General features: G+C 37.9%; 1 protein-coding gene across 20 annotated transcripts in view; it reads right to left on the reverse strand.

Moving 5' to 3' along the window:
- The window catches only part of rims1b (regulating synaptic membrane exocytosis 1b), a 120,746-nt gene that overhangs the window by 82,258 nt on the left and 13,238 nt on the right, over positions 1-25,250 (reverse strand). For 18 of the 20 annotated variants that reach the window (XM_049469682.1, XM_049469679.1, XM_049469683.1 and 15 more), the window contains exon 2: positions 10,832-11,045. In XM_049469682.1, coding sequence (XP_049325639.1) covers positions 10,832-11,045 — 214 coding nt within the window. Of the gene's footprint in view, positions 1-10,831; positions 11,046-16,063; positions 16,329-25,250 lie in introns of those variants that run through there. The other 2 variants (XM_049469684.1, XM_049469685.1) reach the window with 2 other exon arrangements.

A 25,250-nucleotide genomic window follows, 5' to 3' on the forward strand; every position in this document is an offset into this window, starting at 1 on the left:
ATTTTACTTAAACATAAACCTATAAATAGCAAAATCAGAGAAACTGATTCAGAAACTGAAGTGGTTTCTTATTTTTTTTCCAGAGCTGTAGTGTTTATTTATTTATTAAGTAAGCTTATTTTATTAGGTAATCGGTTACAACAAAAGTTTTTAGTTTATGTAAGTGAGCTTATTGGGTTTTACAGTGTACAATGCAGAATATATCGATTATTCATTTCATTCCAACAATCAAGTTCTTGATGTATTGTTTGTATTGTTGCAATTAAAACAATACTGTAAAACCCCAATATCCAAAATTCCTTATACAAAAAACACACTGCCTCGGATCTGCCTGACTCAATATCCCCGCTATGACGGATCATGTTTCTGGCTAGCTGTCATCAATCTGCAGTTTTTCCCCTCATGATGGCCTTTCACAATAACTCTCCTGCACCATCCATCTTCAGTCTAAGGCAGGAAGGAGGCGGGAGGGTGGAACACTTAATGTGTAGTGCAAATAATGGCTGTGTCAGCGTTTAGGCTGCAAACATTACTGGATAAATGGAAGCACTAGCCGCTAGCCACTAGCCTCACCACAGTTAGCAGGCCGATTCTAACTCCATCCGTCTGACAAGTGTGTTTTAGGCTAAGCAGCTGTAATTTAGCGCTAAAAGGTGACTAACAAAGGAGACTGGAGCCTGTATTTCCACACTAATGAGCCACCAGGGTACTGCCCCCGATAGCACCTGCATGCTAGCTTTTGCCGGCTCCCCACTAACGCTGCTGTGAGTAGATGTGGCACGTGTAGTTCAAGTACAGGCTAAGCGCTACTCGCTAGCGGTGGTGATTAATCATCTCTAGATGGCTAGCTGGCTGACAACAAGAACACTAATTGGGAACCTCGCTCCACGCTTTAGCTTTAGCTTGAACTTGGAAGCAGGAAAGCGTCTGTGAGACTGTATCTAACTTTAACCGATGATTAATTGATGCTAAACTTAGCAGGCGGCTTTGAAGCTAGCTGACAAGATTGGAAAGGCTACCATGCTGAGAAATTCAGCTCAAGATTATCTTAGGAAGGATTAGGAAGGTTCAAGGTGGCTGAAGAGGTGGATAAACAGGTGCAAATATATCTTATACAGAGTTCTTGTACCAATTTAAGTCAAGACTTTTTTATGAAATTTGTAAGACCTGAATAAATATAGTTTAAGACCCAACAAATGTAAAATGATTATTTTTTTTTTTGGTAGAAAATAATAAATTGTATTGTAAATCAAAAATGAACTTTTCCCCTTTGTAATGAGAGAGTAATATTAGCTAGCTCTCTGCTAACCTTAGTCCTCTCTCTGCTAATTTTAGCTAGCTCTTCGCGAACCTCAGTTTCTCTCTGCTAATGTTGTTTGCTTCCCAGTAATATTAGCTTGCTCTTCACTAAACTTAGTTTACTCTAGTTAACAAGTTAGCTAACTCGTTGCTAATGTTAGCTAGCTCTCCACTAACCTTAGTTCTTTCCCACTAATTTTAGCTAGCTCTCTGCTAAAGTTTGTTAGCTAACTCTGCTCCAATGTTAGCTAGCTCTCTGCTAAAGTTTGTTAGCTAACTCAACGCTAATGTTAGCTAGCTCTCTGCTAAATTTAGTTCTCTCTCTCTGCAAATGTTAGCTAGCTGTCCGCTAACCTTACTTCTCTCTCTGCTAATGTTAGCTAGCTCTCTGCTAACCTTACTTCTCTCTCTGCTAATGTTAGCTAGCTCTCCGCTAACCTTAGTTCACTCTCTGCTAATGTTAGCTAGCTCTCCGCTAACCTTAGTTCTCTGTCTACTAATGTTAGCTAGCTCTCTGCTAACCTTAGTTCTCTCTCTGCTAATATTAGCTAGCTCTCCGCTAATCTTAGTTCTCTCTCTGCTAACGTTAGCTAGCTCTCCGCTAACCTTAGTTCTCTCTCTGCTAATGTTAGTTAGCTCAGTTAGAAAAGGTATCTAGTGACTAGAGATGCCACAACACATGTGAACTCAGACTCCAACTCTTTTTGAACTGCTGCTGATGCGGCATTAATAAGTAGCATCACAGCGCTAACGCTCAGAGGAAAGCGCAGTGACTCGGTTCTGATACATCAGCTCACAGACGCAGCTTTGTGCTGATCAACATCACCCTAGGAGTGATGAGGGGAAAGAGCACCATCTACTATTCCCACCCAGAGAGAGCAAGGCCAGTTGTGCTCTCTCAGGGCTCCGGCAGCTGATGGCAAGATTTTAGTGGTAGCACTTTATACTTGGGGACCACTCGGAGGCCACTGGTCTCCGAATATCTGTGTTTTTATTGTAGACAAGCATGTATTGAGAAAAGGTGGGGCCTAATTAATGTATTAATGTATTTGCAGGACCTTTTTAATGTAACATTGGGCTGCCAAACAAGTGCCTGAAATAAAAACCAAAGATACAGTAATCTGGAATTGTATGAAGACGCACCCCACATCATGATACCCGACCTTCTGGACATGTGACCAGTTTTTTGAATAGTTTTTTGATAATAAAAATAGTTGATCACATAATACACACACACAAACATACACATACACACACACTCTTGCACACACACTCTAGCAAACAAAAACATCACACACAAATGCACACAGAAAACACAACATTCAGAAACAGCACGGGTGCAAAAGAACTGGCATAAAGTGTCGCAAGTGCCCGTCGGAATGCAGCGTACCTTCCCATAATGTACGTCCCCATCATTTCCTCTCGCCACCCCACACATACAGAATACTGGCACCATAACCTCTGACCCCTGACCTCTGCGGCATGCCCGTCGCAGTCCCAGGGCACAGGCAATTGCAGCGAACATGCACATTCACTTTGCGTTAGTGGCACTTTATTTGAAAGGGACTTTTATTATCACATGTAATAAACCGGCGCTTACTATTAATTAATTCATGAGCCTTTTTTAAAGCTGCAGAAAAGCGCAGTTTACCTTTCAAACTAAAGTGCAACCAACTCTCTGTGACAACACCAAAAATCAGACCAATCAAAATGCCACCCCCATGCCCATCACCGCTCCCCGGGTGGCAGTCCGTCCCCAAAGCAAAACTGCCACGAGTCCCCGCTAATCCCCGAGAGAGAGAGCCGTACAGCCACAGGGAGGGGGAGGGGCACGCGGTCAGCTGACACATGCTATCTACATCACCGTGAGATTCTGACCGGAGAGTGAGGAAGTGAGGGATTCTGTGCCCCATGCAGAACAGAACTACAATACCCAGAATTCCTTACCCTATCCTTCCCTATGAGACACTTTGCAGGAGCAAGAGACAAACAACAGGAGCAACATTAGACATAAAGTACAGAGAGAGGGAGAGATAGAGGGAACGGGTGGGGGGGGGGGGTAAAAACTCTATAATTAAATAAATAATAATATATTTAATACAAAAATGTAATTTTTATGACAGAATTTATATGACAGTATTTTTTTCCAGTATTTGTTTTTAGTACAACAACAACAATACTACTACAAATAATAATAATAATAATAATAATAATAATAATAATAATAATAATAATAATAATAACAATAATAATAATAATAATAATAATAATAAAAGGATTAATCCTTACAGTATGAATAATTGAAAAATAAATTAATATAAAAGAATATAATTATTGCTTAACTTATTATTCATTACCAACAAAAAAAACAATGACTAAAATTAACATAACAATAATAATATATAATAATATATAAATAGATAATAGTATGAAAATAATATAATAATATGAAAAACTTTCATTATTGTACAAATCATTTAATTAATTTAAAATAATTAAATAGCAATAATCAAACGATTAAAATTAGCTAATTTCTACATTTCTAAATGTCCAAAAAGAATAAATTAATAACTAATTAGTCAAATTAGTCATATAATAAAACATCAAAATACGTAATGTTTTGTGTATTATTCATTAATAACTAAATAAAACAGTAACTAGAAATAACATAACAATAATAATGACTATAATAAAATAAATATAATAATATATACCTAGTTAATAGTATGAAAATATATTAATTATACATTAATTATAGTTCAAATCTTTTAATTAATTTAAAAATAATTAAATAGCAATAAACAAACGATTACAGTTTAATCATTTCTACATTTTTAAACTTCCAAAAAATAATAAATTAATAACTAACACAAATTAACACAAACTAGTAATAGAATATTAAAATACAAAACAGTTATTATGGTGCTTTACATTAAATTATATAATGTAAGAATATTTGTTTTTATTAATAACTATTATTAGTATTATTAATATGAATTACATTATTAGTAAAGATTACCTTTTGTTACTATTATTATTATTATTATTATTATTGTTGTTGTTGTCATTGATGTTAAAGCCTCTTATGATGTTGAATTTGACAGCTGTTTGATCATGGGTAATTAGTAATGTGGGCGGAGCTAGTTGTGCTTCACTGTGTCTGGGATTTATCACTGTATCAGTATCATATTTATAACTGTATTATTATAATTATTATTATCATACAGCAATATTAATAGTAACTCAGGCCTTATTATACTGGGTTAGCGCCACTCTGCATTATCTATTACTGTCAGTAAGAGCATTTCATCTATTAACCCACCACACTACACACACACACACACACACACACACACACATACACACACACACACATACACACACACACACTGAGAGCACCCACAGACAAGAGCAGAGCAGGGTTTCTCTCATAATCACAGAATAATCACATTATCATCAGACAGAAGAGAAGAAACAGAAAATAAATGCTAACCACTTTATCCTCCTTCAGCCATGCAGTCCAGGAAGCAGAGGAGTGAGAGAGGAGGAGGAGGAGGTGAGGAAGAAGAAGAGGGGAGAAGGAGGGGGGTGTGAAATCGGAAATCGAAAATAAACGGTGAGAAATGGAGACATTGCATGTGAAAGAGAGAGAGAGAGAGAGAGAGAGTTAGAGTGAAGGAGAATGGGAGAGAGAGAGAATGAGAGAGAGAGAATGATAGCGAAGGAGAAGAAGAGAGAGACAGTGATAAAGAGAGAGAGATGCAGAGGGAGAGATGCAGAGGGGTAAAGTGAGAGAGAAGGGGGAGGGAGAAGTGGAAGAAGAAAAGAAAAAAGAAGAGGAGGAGAGGAAGTGTTAGTGAAGGAAGAGAGCGTTCCTCTGTGTGTTAAAGCACTCAGACTCAGATTCAGTGAGAGAGAGTGACAGCAGGCTGTGTTCTAAATCACAAAACTCTAGTGCCCTACAATGAAGTGCACTTGACATTAAGGCATCAACACAGTTAAAGAGCAACACCAGCTGCCTTTAGCCACGCCTTCTTCTCATGTTCCTTTGTGGTTGTTGAGAAATAGCAGGGTTTCCGCCGCTAATGCTATGATAATGATATTTAGCAATATTTAGGCGGTATGCTAATGTTCTTCACAAACAGGCTGTTTCCCAGGCGAAGTATATGAACAGTACAGGGCTAGAATAGTAATGTTAGCTGAGCTAAATAAGCTTTACCATCTAACTGATTACCTTTGTGTGATTAGAATAGCATTACTGAGGTAAGTTTATGACTAAAATTGCATTGCTGAGTTAGCTAATTACCTACATTTATAACGAAAATAGCACTGCTGAGGTAAATGTATGATTAAAATAGCTTGGCTGAGGTAAATATATGATTAAAAAAGCCATCCTAAGATAGGTTAATGATTAGAAGAGCATGGCTGAGGTACATTTATAATCAGACTAGCACTGCTGAGGTAAATGTATGATTAGGATAGCTCTGCTGAGGTTAATTTATGATTAGAAGAGCACTGCAGAGGTACATTTATGATTATTGTGTAGCCCTGCTAAGGAACATATGTGAATAGAATAGCCCTGCTGAGGTAAATTTATTATTAGAACAGAACTACTGAGGTAAATGTTTGATTAGAATAGCTCTAATGAGGTTAAAGTTATGATTAGAATAGCTCCGTTGAGGTAAATGTATGATAAAAACAGCATTGCTGATGTAAATGAATGGTTGTAAAAGCACTGCTGAGGTAAATTCATGATTATGGTAGCACTTCTAGGGTAAATGTATGTGTAGACTAGCACTGCTGAGGTAAATGTTTGATTAGAGTAGCTCTAATGAGCTAAATGTATGTTCAGAACAACTCTGCGGAGGTAAATTTATGATTTGAACAACACTGCTGAGGTAAATTTATTCATTAAATACTCCTGCTGAGGTAAATTCATGATTAGAATAACACTGCTGAGGTAAATTCATGATTAGAGTCGCTCTGATGAGGTAAATGTATATTAAGAAAAGCTCTGCTGAGGTGAATTTATGGTTAGAATAGTTTTGCTGAGGTAAATTTATGATTAGAGTAGCACTGCTGATGTAAATGCATTGTGTTATGTTAGTATATCTGCTGCAGTATCAAACGTGTTCAGTGTTCAATAGATATTTTTTATTGAAGTTTTTAATTTCTTTTTATTTGAAAAGCAAGATACAATATATATATATATATATATATATATATATATATATATATAGGCTCTTAAATTTATTCAGTGATGAAAAAGTAGGCTCAGGATAATTAATGAAAACATGCTGTATTTGATATTTGGCCCCTGGCCAAATGTTTCATTTGGTTTCCTGACATTAGCTGGCAGGCAGACATTATTTTGTATTATGTAATGTAAATCATACACTATCAAAAGAACACACAACCAGCTATCAGACTAAATTATTATTACAGTTCCTCATAACTTCACTGGTGTTGCTCTTTAAAGGAGTAATCCAGCATTTTTCAACCCGATCTTTAGCTAAAAGATCTGCAGAATCATCTGAAAAAAGTCATTAATCTGTGTTTTTTGAAAGTAAAGAAAACCCACTGATACTGACCACAGGATTTACAGTGTGTTATTTATTAATTATTATTATTTTATAGCAAATTATTATGTCCTACAGATGCTGGAGATCAGGTTGAGAAACACTGGAGTTTAAATGACAGTAAATGAATGAGAGATGAGCGATGGGAGATGAGTTGTCCTAATTTTTTATTTATTTTTTTGACATGAAGGTTTCTACATGTCCAAAAAGAGATCAAGTTGAAAAGGACAATAAAAAAAAAACCTGATGTCAGTCACAGACCACCTGACCTGTCTGAATCCACAGTGTCCTCGTATACATTGTTAGGTAATATCTGTGTAAAGAGGTCAGCAGTAAATGTGACAGTGACTGATGCTGCTGCAGTGCCTCCTACAGGACAGGCACAGCACTACAGGTGAGAATCAAAATATAAATTCAATATAAGTTTTTATGTGTCACATCTATATTTAATTTAATTAAATAGTATTTATTGCTACTACAAATTGAAGGTAATAACCCTTAATAATAAAGGTTCAATCAAGTCATCGTATCAAGACTGTATCATTTTATGTATGATTCCAATAAACTAATCCCCAATAAACTCCTAATGAACTACATGAGGTACCACAGCAACAGTATGCCAACATCTGATTAACCACCTGTGATAGCAAATTCCTAGCAACCACCTAGCAACACTCTGGCAACAATTAAGGAATACCATAGTAACCATCTGAAATACGATAGCAACCACCTGTGACAACACTGCAAATACCTAGCAATGACTACACAACATCATAACAATCCCCTAAGATGCCAAAGCAACCACCAAGCAATGCCCTTGTAACCATCCCTGACACAAGATTATAGCACTATAAACTAGCAAGCACATATAGTAGCAACCACCTAGCAATCACTGATCAACATCATACAAATCACCTGAGATGCCATAGCATCCACTTCTTAACACCATAGTGACCACCTGTGATCCCATACCACCACCATGCAACACCCTAGTTACCATCTCACAATAGCAAAGGAACCCCTGAGCAACTTTATATTAACCACATAAAAACACCAAAATGACCACCTGTGATACTATAGCAACCACCTTGACCAGCTAACAATACCATAGCAACCAATAAACAACTCCATATCAACCACCTTGCAACACCATATCACCCAGATGTATTACCACAGCAAACATCTGGAATACCATAGCAACCACCTGTGACAACACTGCAAATATCTAGCAATGACAAAGCAACACAATAATAATACGCTAAGATACCAAAGCAACCACCTAGCAACACCCTAGTAACCGGCTAACAACACCATGGCATCCATCCATGATACAGCAGCAACCACTTGGAATACCAAAACGACAAACTTTCAGCTAACAATGCCATAGCAACCAATAAACAAATCCATATCAACCACCTCGCAATATCATGCAAAATTTTTGCATCACAACATCATTAGAATGTTTCTCACACAATGTTCCCAGCTACACAACTTCAAAGAACATCCAGGAAACCTGGCATACTTAGAAACTTTCTAAGAACATTAACTCTAGGAACGGTTAGAAAATGTTCTACTAATGATAAATCGTTTGGCCTTGCAACACCATAGCAACACCATAGCAAACCCAACTGGAGCACCATTAAAACTACGGTATGTGGCAACACCACATTAACCACCTAGCAAAAAGAGCCAACAGCCCAGCAACTTCCTGGAAGTGGGAACAACCCAGAACTAATCATTCATCTTCACTAATGCTCCTGTGACTGAATACAATCAAAATCCTCAGAGCAGTGATTCCACTCTAAGCTAGGGTAAAGCCTTGCCACAGGATCAAAGAATGGTAAACACCCAATCCGTACACCTGCTTTGGCTTTGGGAGATCAGGTGTCTACTAACTTTTGGACAAAGTAAAGGCATTAGAACAGATGGGCCGCAGTAACCCTGCACTCTGTCATTGAAGACTGTGTGTTATAGGCTGGTATAGTGTTATACAGGGTGTGACCACAGGGGGTAGTACCCACTGGGAGGGACGGAAGCGGGGCAGATTGGAGCTCAGCGTGCTCAGGTAAGCAGTGCTGGGTGGACTGGGAGGAAGGCGGATCTTTTTTTAAAGGCAGCAGATCCGAAAATACTCCACCCCATGCAGCGCTGCTGGAACCTACCCCAGTCCGGGCTCTATTGATGTACAGTGCGGTATGGAGTCCGGGGTGGAGGAGCTGCCTGATATCCGCTTTCGGCCTCTTTTGGACCCGGTTGTGCTTTTTATACACTGGTGGATGTTGTTGTTTTTGTGGTGCCTGGCCACAAATCTGGCCCTTAATCAGAGTTATTGCATTTTTTACGAACAATAAAGCCCTGTTCAGACGGGTTTAGTTTCTCAGGGGGACGTCTGTGAAAAATATTTTACACTTTTACTCAGTGATAAAACTCTTGCATCCAAACTGCAATTAAAAATATGGGAGGATCAGTGAGGTTTTTTTAGGCTTTCTCGGTCATGAGACATCAGTAGTTCAGTAGCTCCTCCATTTCCACTCACTGTTGTTTTTACATGGATCTCCGTGGAAATGCACGCCCAAAGAGAAAATTACCCCAGGAACCCCTGAAAAATTAATCCCGTCCGGATAGGGCTTAAGGTGCAATATCAATAAAAGTAAATTTTCTGGCTTATTTTACCTGTAAAATGCACTATATTATAAAGCACAATTTAAGTGACACTAGTATGGAACAGGGGTGTCACCATGTTTTCCTTCTAATTCCGCAGGTCACGCTGCTGGGGGCCACCTAACTAAACAAAACGGTAATTCTTAAAAAAACAAAACAAACAAAACTTTTCTTTTAAAGTCAAACCAGCGCTGGATGTTAATCTACACAGATTTCTCTCCTGAAAACTGTTTATTTCGGCGAGTAAAGCGCTTCCGTTTATTTACAGTAAGCTTAGATTTCCAGTATTTTTGCACAGTTGGCAGCAGTTAGCACTAGTAAATGCCGCCCAATAGCGCTGAACTGAGGAATCCTGAGAGTTCCAGTAACAATGGGTGCTATTAGCTGGTGGTCCCTCCCACGTAGCTTGTTTTAACATGGTAAATGCGTAGACTACATGGATCTGATATACTCACCTCTGAGTGTTGAAAGAGCTAGCACTTAGTATGGTTAGCGGCTAACGCTAATAATGCTCAAGCCTCTGTGCTGGAGAAACTTCACTGAAACTCCTGTGTAACTCTGTACTTCGACAAAGTTACTTTACTGCTCCTTAATACCTGACTAATAGAATTTATACATAGGGTGCACCGGATTATAAGGAGCACTGTCAATTTTACGAAAATTAAAGGATTTTAAGTGTTATTTTAGTATTTCAGAATTTTTGTATTTTTGTACTTTTGCATTCAGTATTTAAAGCATTACAAAGTGTAGTAATTCCACTTTCACAATCTAATATTGACTCTTTAATTACATTTAAATATGAACTATTGAAGTCTTAAGAAGAAAAAGACGATAATTAATCTTAATTAAGCTCAGAATATAGTTGTGATAAATCAGATTATTTTTAAATTAATTACTACACCTCATTTAAATTATCAAGAGAAAAACATTTTGGGTTCATACTGCTGAAATCTAATTAAAGCCAAAGTAAATGTAGGAAACCCTGCATTTTTTTAATTGAAATTTCTGTACTCTGACAACATTTTATAATTTGGGGTTTATGTGACATCATTCTGCACTAAATGCCTTGACTAAAACTAAGAATTAGCCTAGACTCAAGACTCAAGAGCAAGACATCCAGGCAAGCCAGTGAGACCGTGACTGTGAGTGACTGAACGTATCGTATAAATGACTGAGGGAATGGATAGATGGATAGATGGACAGACAGATGGATGGATGGAGGAATGGATGGATCAGTGGTTGTCTAACAGAAATAACAGAAGAATAAAAAAGGCGTGGCGGCTGTTCCTCACATTGTTGGAGCGTAGAGAGACTCTCCCCCCACAGCGAGCGCAGAACTTGGTCTGGCAGTAGGAGCAGAGGTGACCGCAGCCGTCGGCAAACTTGGTCTTGCGGCAGATCCCGCAGGTGGGGGCGTCGTCCTTGTGGATTGTCTGCTGGCGTTTGGTCTCCGCCCCGATCCGCTGGACCTGCTCCTTATAGCTCTCAAACTGCTGATGAAGAGTCCTGTCAACCAAAGAGAGAGAAAAACAGTTTATAACAGTTCAGACTAGAGGTGGGCGATACAGCCCTAAAATAATATCACGATATTTCATAGTATTTTTGTGATACCGATACTCATGGCGGTATGACAAAAAATTGAATTAAAAAAAAATATTTCAAGAATACACTACTCCAACAAAATGAAATGCATACGATATGATATGACACACCCCAAACTGAGATATTAAAAAATACAAGAATTTTATTAAATTTGTAACAGAAGTCAATGATTTAGAATGTCATGATACTAATAAAAATAATAATGCACTCCTCCAAATGTCTCCATATATCCAGGATTAAAGTAAAATAAATGATACTGGACAGATATAATCTATCTCTAGTAGATATATAATAGGAAATGAGAACAGTGTGAATTATTCTTTTTTTTAAAAAAGGGATAAAAGTAGTACCCTGATGTGATAATTAGGGGTTGCTGCTATTTCAGGGTATAATATCGTTCACAATATTGAAAATTTTCAGTGATATTATTGTGTACAATACAATATGGCACACTTCTCGTTCAGACTTTGGATAAATGTTAATAAAGGGCAATATAGCAACATATAACAAAATATCTCCAGCTGGGTTCATGACCACAGCTGACCACAGTTCAGTGTCAGGACATCGTCCCCCACCAACGAAAAATTAGCATAGATCTGATGTTGATATTGATCTTTAGTTGGTTTCCATTTATTAAATTAACATTTATCTTACATTGGAACTTTATTTCAACACAAACTCAAAACTGTCCAATGCTGGAGGTTGAGCCAGTATCAGCCATGATTAAATTCCAATTCAAAAATTCAACATCTGTCCAATATTGGACACTGACGCCAGTACAGGTTTTTCTTTCAACTTAAATTCAACATCTGTCCAATATTGGACACTGACGCCAGTACAGGTTTTTCTTTCAACTTAAATTCAACATCTGTCCAGTGTTGTAAGCTGACATCAAGCCAATATTTGAGTTTTACATAAGTCATTTTTTTTCAACAAACACAATGCTGACGTCAAACTTATTTAATGTTTTTAGCAACAAATTTCAACATGTTGGAGGTTCCCTTTAATCTAAATGCATCCATCCAATGTTGGATATTTTTAATATTAATATTTTTTAACTTATTTTTAATATTTGGTCAATGTTGGAGGCTGATGTAAGGTTAATGTTTGGGTTTTTACATTAATCAGATTTGAATTTTCAGCAAAACAATTGTGCATTGTCTAAAGTTGATGAGTTTTATTTTCAGTCATATGCAAACAATACAACCTGACTGGATTCGTCCAACATTAGAGGTTGACTTAATCCAGATTTTTTTATGTCAACAAATGTTCAATATTTGGTCAAAGTTGGTGGATGATGTCACGTCAATGTTTGGGTTTTACACAGTAACCAGATTAAAAATGTCGGCAAAAAATGTAGATTGCCATTAAACTTTGTCCAATGCAAAATTTCAGCATTGTCCAATGCTGGAGCTTTATGTCAACCCAGTTTTCATTTTCAACTAAAACTCAACATTGGTCCAGCATTGGAGGTTGACGTCAGATTTTCAAGTCAATATTAGTTTTGACAGCTAAATTATGATCTAAACAAACATTATTTAAAATTAAACAAAAAAAATTTAGAGGTCCTATGAATACAGTGTTTAAAGTTGCAATCAATCTGATTACATCCGTCCAACGCATACCTGTCAAGTCTCCCATTTTGGCTGGGAAAAGCATGATATGATAATGATACTGAACCTTGGTTGGGTTCGTGGGATGGTTTGAAGCGGGTGGTGGAAAATTTCCTTTTCTTTTTTTTTTTTTTTTTAAATCCAAAACTTGACAGGTATGGCCCAAAGTTGGAGGTTGACTTAAACCAGATTTGTATTTTCAACCAAAATTCAATATTTCATCAGTGTTGGAGGCTGATATCATGACAATCCTTGGGTTTTTACATTAATCAGATTTTAATTTATCATAAAAAATGTAGGTTGACATCCTGATTCAGCATTGTTCAATATCAACTTTTTGTTTTTGACATCATCCCTATTTTTAACCAAAACACATATGAAATGACCTTCCAGAGGTCATATATTGTCGAACTTCCAACAATATACATGGCAAACTCAGGAAAGGGTGATGTGAATACTCTAATAATGCCCAACCCTAGCTAAAGATCACTTGTTCAAAAGTAGTGCATGTCTATTAAGCATCCTACACAGTTTAAGTTAATGCAATGTCTCCAAAATCCACCCTAGACCATCCTGATACAGCTCATTTCAGCTTCAGTGACGCTCAAACAAGCAATTAAAACTCAAAGCTGTCTTCAAGTCTGAACTGAGAGCCTTCTGCTGTTTAGCTTAAACTTCTCTCGTCTTTCTCAGAGAGGAAAACAGACCATTAATGAGACGCTAAAGAAGCGTGTTGAAGCTTGTCTGCTGAAAATAAGATTCCACCATGTTCTAGAAACATTCCTCAGAGGAGCAGAGTAAAAGCCTAACACTGATAAAGCATCTAACATGCTAACGATCATGCTAAGAGACATGCTACGTTAATGAACGAGGGCTAAATGCTACATATACAGTATTATATGTTGTAAAAAAACATTCTTCAAAGAAATAGTACTGATTAAGAAGGAAAATTAACCTATTAATGAGTCTCTAAAGAAGCGTGTTGAAGCTTGTCTGCTTAAAATAAGATTCCACCATGTTCTAGAAACATTCCTCAGAGGAACAGGCTAATAACATACTGGTTCCTGACACAAATGAAGCAGATAATGCGCTAATAACCATGCTAAGATACATGCTATGTGGGTAAAGTGACTACCAGCTACATTTTGCATCAACACACCACAAAAAGGACACACAGTCGCATTTTGCGATTATATAGGAAGCACAAGACCAACAATAACACTGTAAGTGTTAGCATAGTTAGCATATTAATTGCTAAATAAACAATAAAAATAGCAAATGGCTATTTGAGGGTTTCTGCCACACTAAGCACTAATATGCACAATGGCTACGTTCACATTACCAGGTTGAAGTGACTCAAATCTGTTGGTTTTTTTTTTTTTTGCTCAATGTGGCTCAGATTATTTTTTTCATGGCTGTGTGAACATGCCAAATCCTTTTTTTTTTTTTTTTTTAATCAGATTTGAGCACTTTTCATTCTGGTCGTACTCAACTTTAAAAATCCTTCACTGTATATGATTTGGGACTAGGAACATTAACTAGAGACACTTATTAGTACAGTATTAATGGTAAAAATGGGCGATACAGCTAAAATGTCCTATAAATGTATGACATTTCTCATTATTTATGATATTTTGTAATGTGACATTACGTGAACAATCTGTAAAGAGAACTATGATTGTACTATACTACATATTCCAATGCTTAATTTGCTATAGTGAAAACTATTGTTGAAGATTCAAACAAAGTAAAATTCACTATGCAGTTTAAATAAATTCTATTTAAATCTATAGAAATGCCTAAAAATGGCTTGGAATAAAATCTGTTGCATTGTTTTTCATTGAAAATCAAGATTTTGCCTTTTGTTTTTTTTGTTTGTTTAGCGTGCAATGTGCTAAATTTACACCGAGGATTTCGCTCTAGGATGAGCGAACACAGTCTCTCTTTCACATTATAACCAGCTTATAGAGCAAATTACAAGTATTTCTTCATTCTCATCCACTTTACAAACCTCTCAAATCATTATTTACCTGAGCTAGAGACTGTTTTTCTTAAAATGCTAATTTTCTTAAAATGCTAATTGCTAATCAACGAAAAAAAAACTGATTTGGGACTTCATACATCAACTAGAAACATTTTTTAGTACAGTGTTAATGGTAAAAATGGGCGATATAGCTAAAATATCATATCACTAATGATCTATTATCTATAATATCTATACTATTTTGTGATGTTATAACATTACGTGAATAATCTGTGAGGAAAACTATGATTGTACTATACTACTTCAAGGTGAAATGCACATACAAAATCTAGATGATGTCATGATTGGCTGATATTCAATCAGCTTCTTGTAACTATGCAGTTTAATTTAAATCAATAGAAATGCGTAAAATGGTTTGTAATAAAATCTTTTTTACACTGTGTTCCATTGAAAATCAAATTTTTGCCTTTTTCCACTGTATAGTTTTGTATACATTTAGGAGAAGCTAGCTACAGCGTGCAGTGTGCTAAATTTACACTGAGGATTTCACTCTAGGATGAGCGAACACAGTCTCTCTTTTAGATTATAACCTGCTTAAAGGGCTTTTTTTTCAATATCAAGTATTTCTTAATTCCTATCTTACCTCTTATTTAAGCTAGAGACCTTTTTTCTAAAAATGATAATTTTCTTAAAATGCTAACTGCTAATCAACGAAAAAAACCTGATTTGGGACTTCGTACATCAACTAGAAACATTTTTTAGTAGAGCGTTAATGCGTTATAACATTACGTGAATAATCTGTAAGGAAAACTATGATTGTACTTTACTACTTCAAGGTAAAATTCACATACAAAATCTAGATGATGTCATGATTGTAACAGCTTCTTGTAACTATGCAGTTCTATTTAAACCAATAGAAACGCCCAAAGATGGCTTGGCATAAAATCTTTTTGCATTGCTTTTCATTGAAAATAAAGTTTTTGCCTTTTTTCTCTGTATGTTTGCCGTTTGGAGAAAAATAGCTATTAAGTAACACTGTATGCGTTTGTTTAGCGTGCATCGTGCTAAATTTACACTGAGGATTTTGCTGTGAATGAGCGAACACAGTCTCTCTTTTAGATAATAACCTGCTTAAAGAGCAAATTATTTTCATTATCAACTATTTCTTAATTTCTATCCACTATATAAACCTCTTAAATTTAATTATTTACCTAAGATAGAGACTTTTTTTCTTAAAATGCTAATTGCTAATCAGCAAAAAAATCCCCTCAACCTCCTAAAATGTGACATAGCAAAATCTAAGTTGACTTCATTTAATCACTTACCAGTAATTCCGATCCATGTCTCACAATCTAAAAGCCCGCAAAGTCACGAAGACAGATTTAAGCAGTTCACCTCTTTTTGTAGCACACTGCCATATCCTCTGGTGGCTTGTTAGAATTCCCAGAAGACCCGAGTAAACAATTCTAAATCCAAACTCCTCAGAGACGTGCTGCCAGAACAGGTTTTACTCTCCCCCATCTCTACAGCGAGCGCTTGCCGCCCTCGCTCCCAGCATCTGAAGAAGCTCCTCCTGAGGGAAGAGGCAGCAGACTGTGGCCCCAGGTAGCTGGAGCCTGGAAGTGACTTTGGCAGCGTTGGCACGAAATGTGGCGCTACGCAGAGGGGATTATACCATGACGTAGAACCTTTAGGGTGGGGTGCCAGTGACGGGAGTGTATGGGGTGTATCTTGATGACCTGTTAGTTTTGAGTGCATCTCAAAAAACTAGAATATCATTGAAAAGTTGCTTTATTTCTTTTCATTTGTTGATGATTAGGGCTTACAGACAATGAAAACCCAAAATAAGTGTCTAAGAACATTAAAAATATTATTTAAAACCAATTGGTACTTTTGGTATCAGTGTGGGCAGTGTGCCAAGTCCTGCTGGAAAATGAAATCCGCATCACCATAAAAGTTGTTATCAGCAGAGGGAAGCATGAAGTGCTGTAAAACACAGTGGATCAACACCAGCAGATGACATGTCTCTCCAAACCATCACTGATTGGTGGAAACTTCACACTAGACCTCAAGCAGTTTGGACTGTGTGTCTCTCCACTCTTCCTCCAGACTCTGCTCCCTTGATTTACAAATGAAATGTAAAATTTACTGATGATCAGTGATGGTTTGGAGAGACATGTCATCTGCTGGTGTTGATCCACTGTGTTTTATTATCAAGTCTAAAGTCAGTTAAACGCTTAAAATAGATATAATATATGAATTACTAAAATAAAGTAACTTTTCAATGATATTCAATGATATTATTCTGTAGAAATTGTCCGTATTGGATAATTTGGACAACATAGATTTGGATGGTTTAATTTCGTTTTGAAAACTGTAACTGGCAAATAATTCAGTTTTCTAATGCTGTGTTCAGACTGCAGGTAAACTGGATTCCCAAGTGATAAGATTGGATTTGCTAACCTTTGGTGCTCCTTTTTCCCACGCACTTTTCTCATTCTGGATTAGATTAGGCTGTTGTTTCTCATGTTAGTAGAGATGCAAAAAAATATTAAAATTCAATTTGAGTCCCAGTCCAAGTGTCCACACTGATGCATCTGCACAAATCTGATTATAATCACATTTCAAATTGGGCTGGCATTCTGAACACGAAAAATGAAAAAATGAAAAGGTGCAGAGCTTTCAGACCTCAAATAATGCAAAGACAACCAGATGATATTCATAAAGTTTTAAGAGTTCAGAAATCAATATTTGGTGGAATAACCCTGGTTTTTAATCACAGATTGCATGCATCTTGGCATGTTCTCCTCCACCAGTCTTACACACTGCTTTTGGATAATTTTATGCCTCTCCTGGTGCAAAAATTCAAGCAGTTCAGTTTGGTGGTTTGATGGCTTGTGATCATCCATCTTCTTCTTGATTATATTCCAGAGGTTTTCAATTTGGTGAAATCAAAGAAACTCATCAATTTTAAGTGGTCTCTTATTTTTTTCCAAAGCTATAAGTGGAATTTTTTACATTCTAGGCAAATAAGGCCCCAATTTTAGGCCCCAAAAAACACCATACCCTGGGAAAAAGGTCGCCCTTGCTTAGACAAAACCTGACGTGGACCCTCACCTTACTTTATCCACATTTATATCTTCAACCAAAGTATCATTAAATATCCACAAACTCCTCTTAATTTCCCTTATCATCACCTGCCATAGGGATAATGTAATGTGCTATAGAATAATGACACACAGTACCAAGCTATATCCTTCGGTGCCACCACCAACCAACAAACAACCAAACAAAAAGTTTAATCTCTGACTTTTGGTTTATTTTTGGCAGATGTCATATTTTTAGCCACCTCAGAAGAGCTCAACTCAGCATTTGCTACGTTTTCAAAACTTCCCAGCGGGGAGAAGCTTCTGATTTTCTGCCTCACAGTGCACTGCAGGCCAGCTCTGTCCATCAGCAGCATATTTAATCATCAAGCAAGTGTGCAGTTATGCTTTTAACAAGTATAGTTCACCCAGTTTTTGTACTGTGATTAGGAGAAATCCAGCCATCAAAGGGATGTCTGGTTGGAGTACTGGGGGAGGAGCCAACCCTTGGCTGATATATGGCAGAACCAACAGAGACTCGGCATAGGACATGTTGATTTGGGCTGATTCTTATAATATACTCAGCAACCGGGGTGTTGGCACAAGCAGATCAGGCTAATTCCCATATTATACTCAGCAACCAGGGTGTTGGCACAAGCAGATCAGGCTAATTTATATATTATACTCAGCAACCGAGGTGTTGGCACAAGCAGATCAGGCTAATTCCCATATTATACTCAGCAACCAGGGTGTTGGCACAAGCAGATCAGGCTAATTTATATATTATACTCAGCAACCGAGGTGTTGGCACAAGCAGATCAGGCTAATTCCCATATTATACTCAGCAACCGGGGTGTTTGCACAAGCAGATCAGGCCAATTATTACAATTCGGGGGCTCGTCCGGGATCTACATCAGTGTCTGAAACAGTTCCAGTAAATACTTCTCAGTTTTATGCTAAATGCTAATGCTAAACAAGCTATAACACTCCACTGAATCACTGTATATATGTATAATTGCCCATTTAGCATTAGCATTTAGCTTAGCATTGACTCTTATCTCCAGTCAGTGACCTTTGACCTGTGTGAGATGCGTGTAACAGTGGAGAGACGAGTTAGCGCTAGGGCTCTAGGGTCAGTCCCCTCACCATGGGAACAGCTGGCATGGTAGCAAGAGACCCCGGCAACAGTAGTCATGGAAACACCACTATGGCAGCTCTCTTCCTCCTGTAAAAACGAGGCTGTGCTCTATTTCAGCAGACAAGCGAGAGTGAGAGAAGGAGAGAGAGAGAGAGAGAGACTGAGAAAAGAGAGAGAGAGAGAGAGAGAGGGAGAGAGACACTGAGAAAAGAGAGAGAGAGAGAGAGGGAGAGAGAGAGAAAGAAATGCTGAGTGAGATAGAGAGAAACGTATTGAGGGACAGAGAGGGAGGAAAAGAAAGTAAGAGAGAGAGAGAGTGAGAGAGAGAGAGAGACTGAGAAAAGAGAGAGGGAAGGAGTGTGAGATGTATACTGAGAGAGAGAAAGAGAGAGAGACTGAGAGAGAGGGAGGAATACTGAGTGAGGTAAAGAGAGATAGAGAGAAAGGAAGTTAGTGACAGAGAGAGAGAAAGAGAGAGAAAGATATTGAGGGACAGAGAGACAGGTAAAGAGAGTAAGAGGAAGATACTGAAAGAAAGAGAGAGAGATACTATGAGAGAGAAACTGAAAATGAGAGAGATAATAAGAGAGAGAGAGAGAGAGAGAGAGAGAGAGAGAGATAAAGAAATGCTGAGTGAGATAGAGAGAAACGTATTCAGGGAAAGAGAGGGAGGAAAAGAGAGTGAGACATAGATAGAGAGAGAGAGAGAGAGAGAGAGAGAGAGAGAGATTCTGCCAGTTGAATTAAAAGCATCTAACTCCAGCTGGTTGAGTCGTCTATAACAAGCTTGAGACGCTTAATTTTATGACACTTCCAATGTTTAATTTTTAACTATAGACATCCATCTGCTACACTAAATATGCTCAAACATCATCATTTTACTCAAATAATTAAAAAGAATCGAGTCGCATGATTCGGCTCAGTCTCTAAAGTGAACAGAGTGTACATAGCCTCTGGAGCCACAAGGTCAGTTCATAAGGTCAAGGATGTTTACAGATACAGTAACAGAGAGCACTACTGTGTCAGTTCTAATGTTAAACAAGCTTTACAAAAGAACGACAAATATTTCCCTGTAAACCAATAAGAAACTGTAGTTTTTTGTGGGTTTTTGACATTATTAAGATGTGATAGGTGCAGTTGGTGCTTTGAAAGGTAGCGAACATTAGCATGGCATTCAATTTGATTCAACCGCAATTTTTTAAAACCAATTCCATCCATCAGTCAGCTTCATAACGATGAAATCAAATCATCTGCATCAGTTTAAGAACTTTGATAACAATTTAGCTGCCTCATATGGTTTTGATATGTTGGAATAAAATCAACTGCAACAGTTTGGAATGTTAGAATCAATTCCACTGCATCAGTCAGTTTAAGTTTAAGTTATAATCAATTAAACTACATCCGTTTTGGAATGTTGGACCTGTCTCAACTGCAACCATTTTTGGAATGTTAAAATCAATTAAACCAAGTAAATTTTGGAAAGTTAGAATCAATTAAGCTACATCAGTTTTGGAATATTGGATTCAATTAAACGACACCAGTTTTGGAATATCATAGAAAGGTAGAATCAATTAAACTACATCCGTTTTGGGTTTTTGGACCTGACTCAACTGCATCTGTTTTAGAATATTTGAATCAATTCAACTGCCTTAGTTTTAGAATTTTGGAATTAATTCAACTTCCTTAATTTTAGAATTTTGGAATCAATTCAACTGCCTTAGTTTTAGAATTTTGGAATCAATTCAACTGCCTTAGTTTTAGAGTTTTGGAATCAATTCAACTGCCTTAGTTTTATAATTTCGGAATCAATTCAACTGCCTTAGTTTTATAATTTCGGAATCAATTCAACTGCCTTAGTTTTAGAATTTTGGAATTAATTCAACTGCTTTAGTTTTAGAATTTTGGAATCAATTCAACTGCCTTAATTTTAGAATTTTGTAATAAATTCAACTGCCTTAGTTTTAGAGTTTTCGAATTAATTCAACTGCCTTAATTTTAGAATTTTGGAATTAATTCAACTGCCTTAATTTTAGAATTTTGGAATCAATTCAACTGCCTTAGTTTTAGACTTTTGGAATTAATTCAACTGTCTTGGTTTTAGAATTTTGGAATTAATTCAACTGCCTTAATTTTAGAATTTTGGAATCAATTCAACTGCCTTAGTTTTAGAATTTTGGAATTAATTCAACTGCCTTAATTTTAGAATTTTGGAATTAATTCAACTGCCTTGGTTTTAGAATTTTGGAAAGAATTCAACTGTATCCATCATAGAAAGTTAGAATCAATTAAACTACATCAGTTTTGGGTTGTTGCACCTGACCTAACTGCATCAGTTTTGAAATATTAATATCAATTCAACTGCATTAGTTTTGGAATGTTGAAATCAATTCAACTGTATCAGTTTTGGGCCGTTTAATTCTTTAAACAAATTGGAATCAATTCAACTGTCTTAGTTTTAGAATTTTGGAATCAATATCAGTTTTGGAATTTTGGAACTGCATCTATTTTGGAATGTTGGACATGACTCAATTGCATCCGTTTTCAAATTTTGGAATCAATTCCACTGCCTAAACTTTTAAAATGGAAGTAATTCTGCAGCATTTTAGGCTATTTTTGCTTAGAATTTAAGGCTAATTGCTTAGAATAATAATATGTATGGTCAAATTCTTTAAGTGTACAAATCTACAAAACATTCTGAGAATATTCCTGTACAAGTCCAGTCAAGTCAAGTCATTATCAACCGTTTTATCCATTAAGGGTCGCAGGGGGGTGCTGGAGCCTATCCCAGCAGGCATTGGGCAGAAGGCAGGATACACCCTGGACAGGCCGCCAATCCATCGCAGGGCAGACAGACAAAGACAGACAAACAGACACATGCACTAACACACTCACACCTAGGGGGCAATTTGTATCTGACATCCAATTAGCCTGAACATGCCGTCTTTGGACTGTGGGAGGAAACCGGAGCACCCGGAGGAAGCCCACGCAGACACGGGGAGAACGTGCAAACTCCACACAGAAAGACCCGGGTCGCCCCAGCCGGGAATCGAACCCAGGCCGTCTTGCTGTGAGGCGGAAGTGCTACCCACTGCGCCACCGTGCCGCCCCTTATTCCTCTACAAAATAAACACAAAACATTTGATTTTAGACATAATTCTGACTCAAAAGGAAACTTCAAACTTTATAAAGCACTAACTCTCAATTAATTTATATCAGTAATGATATTTACTCAAAGAATGTTTAAGGTTGGATAGAGGTGGAAGAGGAGGATAGAGGAGGAAGTAGGAAGCTGTTCTCTGTGGTTGTAAAAAGAACATATTACAAAGGAGAACCCCAAACAACTGCCCTTGAACTGGTGTAAAAAGGGTAACTTCCGCCAACCGTCTGAAAATAGCACGGCGCTCTGCTGAACCCGTGAGTGAGTGGAAAACTCCACGGCTCCTGCGCTAAACCTCCTGGAGAACAGATGAAAAAGCAGAGCGCTGAGTCACTTGGGACGCGAGGAGATGCTCTCATCTTCCTTTTTTTTTCTAAGGACTGCAGAAACCTCGGAGAACTTTAAGTGTTCCTTTTCCTTGTCTGAGTCAGGGTCATGTGATGTAGACCGTCTCGGGGGATTGGAGAAGAACATGGGGATGCCCTCATTCTGCCAGGAAGCAAGCCGCCTCAACGGGACACCCGAGCGCAGACGGAAAATACAACGACACAACTGTTTGAGTCTGTGTGTGTTTAGATAGACGTGGCTTTTTCACTGAAATGAAATGAGCTGCTTATATTGTGTAGGTGTTTATTTCTACTGTTAAAAATAGAGGTGCCAAAACTGGTTGTTGATGGCACTCAAGAACCAGCTTTCAGAAACTTTGGCTCCCTGAAGACCTGCTCAATGTTTTTCTCAATGATTTAAGAGATACTTTTCCAAAGTTTTAAAGATCTTACACATGATCTACAGGTAAGACACATAGGGCCCTATCGTACACCCTGTGCAAGGTGCGTCGCGATGCTTGTTGCTATCTTACACCCCGTCAAAAGTCTATTTTCATGCCTTGCACCCGTGCCATTAAAATAGTGCCAGAGTTTGGGAATTGATCCATAAACTGATGGGCGTGGTGGTCTGGAAGTGAGGTGTGTCCAGGGTAATGTCTGGTATGTTTCTGTCTTGGCCTAGAGAAATACAGGTGCGCCACTGTCTGATTAAAACCCTGACAACAGTCAACAGTCAGCCTGACTGTCATCCTAACTTAACCTATCGTACCTTAACCTATCGAATCTCTCCTATTGTTCCTTCACAGCAAGTCATGGAGGTCAGTATCCTCTGCTGAGATGCTCAGAAGAGACTAACGCACCAGACAGAGCGCGCCTGCCTCTTCAAAGGAATGGCAAGTGGCACACTGATTGGTTTATCCAAAACACACCCATGATTAGTATAGTATATTAGAATTAGTACATGCCTTTTGCGAGGACATTTCGAGCAGCGAAAGGCGTACTTTTTGCGCCCTCATGATACCAAAAATACACCGACATGCCCTAAATCCAGCTGTGTGATTCATAAATGACCAACGTGCTATAGATCGTTAAAGATCGAAACAATCATGAGGCTCACCAGAACAGCATATCAACATCGCAACTTATAGCCAAACCAGGCCAGCTGTTGGACAGTCTCTGCACCAGAGGTACCCCACTAGCCGACTCCTGCCAAGGTCCAGACCTATACGAAGCTTGTCATAATTTCAAAAGATCTACTTTTGTTAAAAAATCTGATTTAATTAGAGTATCAGAAGATAAGGCTAATAATACAAAGCAAACACCAAAACAAGGTCAAAATAAACCAGGAGCCAAGCCAGTCAGAATACCAGTGAACCACACAAACCAGGCAAACTAATCCAGGCAAAGAGAAACAGAAAGAAACAACTAAAGCAACTGGAGATCAATAACTAGCCAGATGTTCAGGAATAGTTGGCAATAGTTCGTAAAAATTCAGGTAAAAACATACATAGATTCATACAGTACAGTATACTCAGAGCATGATTACAAACAGGTGGGAGAAATCAGTACTCAGGCGATGACAAACGTTTTGTGCTTTGTGAATGCAGGACCAAACTAAGGGAAACCCCATTCTCTCTTCTTCTGTCCTTCCTTCCGGTAGAACACTCTAATCCTATTCCCTCGCTTCTTTCAGACAGGGTTTCCTCCCTCTCTCTCTTTCTCTCGCTCTCACTTTCACTCTCTCTCTCTTTCTCGGCCTAGCTGGTAATTATCACCCTATGAATACACTGGCAGAGCAAGAGGGAGCAAGAGATCGATGGGGAGATGGAGGATGGATGGATGGATGGAAGGGGGAGTGTGTGGAGAGGAGGGACTATTTCTGTCCTGTCAGCTGCTTCTTGGCTAACGCCTCGGAAGGGTGTCTCTTTTCTTTTTTCTTGTACTTGTTGTTTTTCTCACATTTTCATATTTTATCTGTATTACCTTTGTGATGGAAAACACAAAGATATACATATTAGTATAGAAATATATATCAGTAATATTATCATTCTAAAAACTAATCCTATTTTACCCCTTTCCCTACCACTTGGTCCTAGCCCTCAGTTTTGCACATTCACACTTAGGGTGCCCCTATTCTTGATGGGATTCTTTTTGGTATAAAGGAACAGGGTGTCCCAATTTTTGGTAGTTGAAAAGAAAGGGTATCCCGATTCTTGTTGGGATAGAGGGTTAGGATGTCCCAATTCTTGGTAGTTGAAAAGTAAGGGTGTCCTAATTCTTGATTGGATAGAGGGGTATGGTGTTGTGATTCTTGGTAGTTAAAAAAGAAAGGGTGTCCCAATTCTTGGTTGGATAGAGGGGTAGGGTGTTGTAATTCTTGGTAGTTGAAAGGTAAGGGTGTCCTGATTCTTGGTTGGATAGAGGGATAAGTTAGGGTGTCCCAAATCTTGGTAGTTGAAAAGTTAGGGTGTCCCGATTCTTGGTTGGAAAGAGGGGGAAGTTAGGGTTTCCCAATTCTTGGTTGGATAGAGGATTAGGGTGTTGTGATTCTTGGTAGTTGAAAAGTTAGGGTGTCCCGATTCTTGGTAGGTGAAAGGTAAGGGTGTCCCGATTCTTGATTCGATAGAGGGCTAAGTTAGGGTGTCCCAATTCTTGGTAGTTGAAAAGTTAGGGTGTCCCAATTCTTGGTTAGATAGAGGGGTAAGTTAGGGTGTCCAGATTCTTGGTAGTTGAAAAGTTAGGGTGTCCTGATTCTTGGTGGGGTAGTAGGTTACGGAATTTTGATTCTTGTTGGGATAGAGGGAT

The sequence above is a fragment of the Astyanax mexicanus genome, chromosome 21 (genome assembly GCF_023375975.1).
Source record: "Astyanax mexicanus isolate ESR-SI-001 chromosome 21, AstMex3_surface, whole genome shotgun sequence".
NCBI classification, from domain to species: domain Eukaryota; kingdom Metazoa; phylum Chordata; class Actinopteri; order Characiformes; family Acestrorhamphidae; genus Astyanax; species Astyanax mexicanus.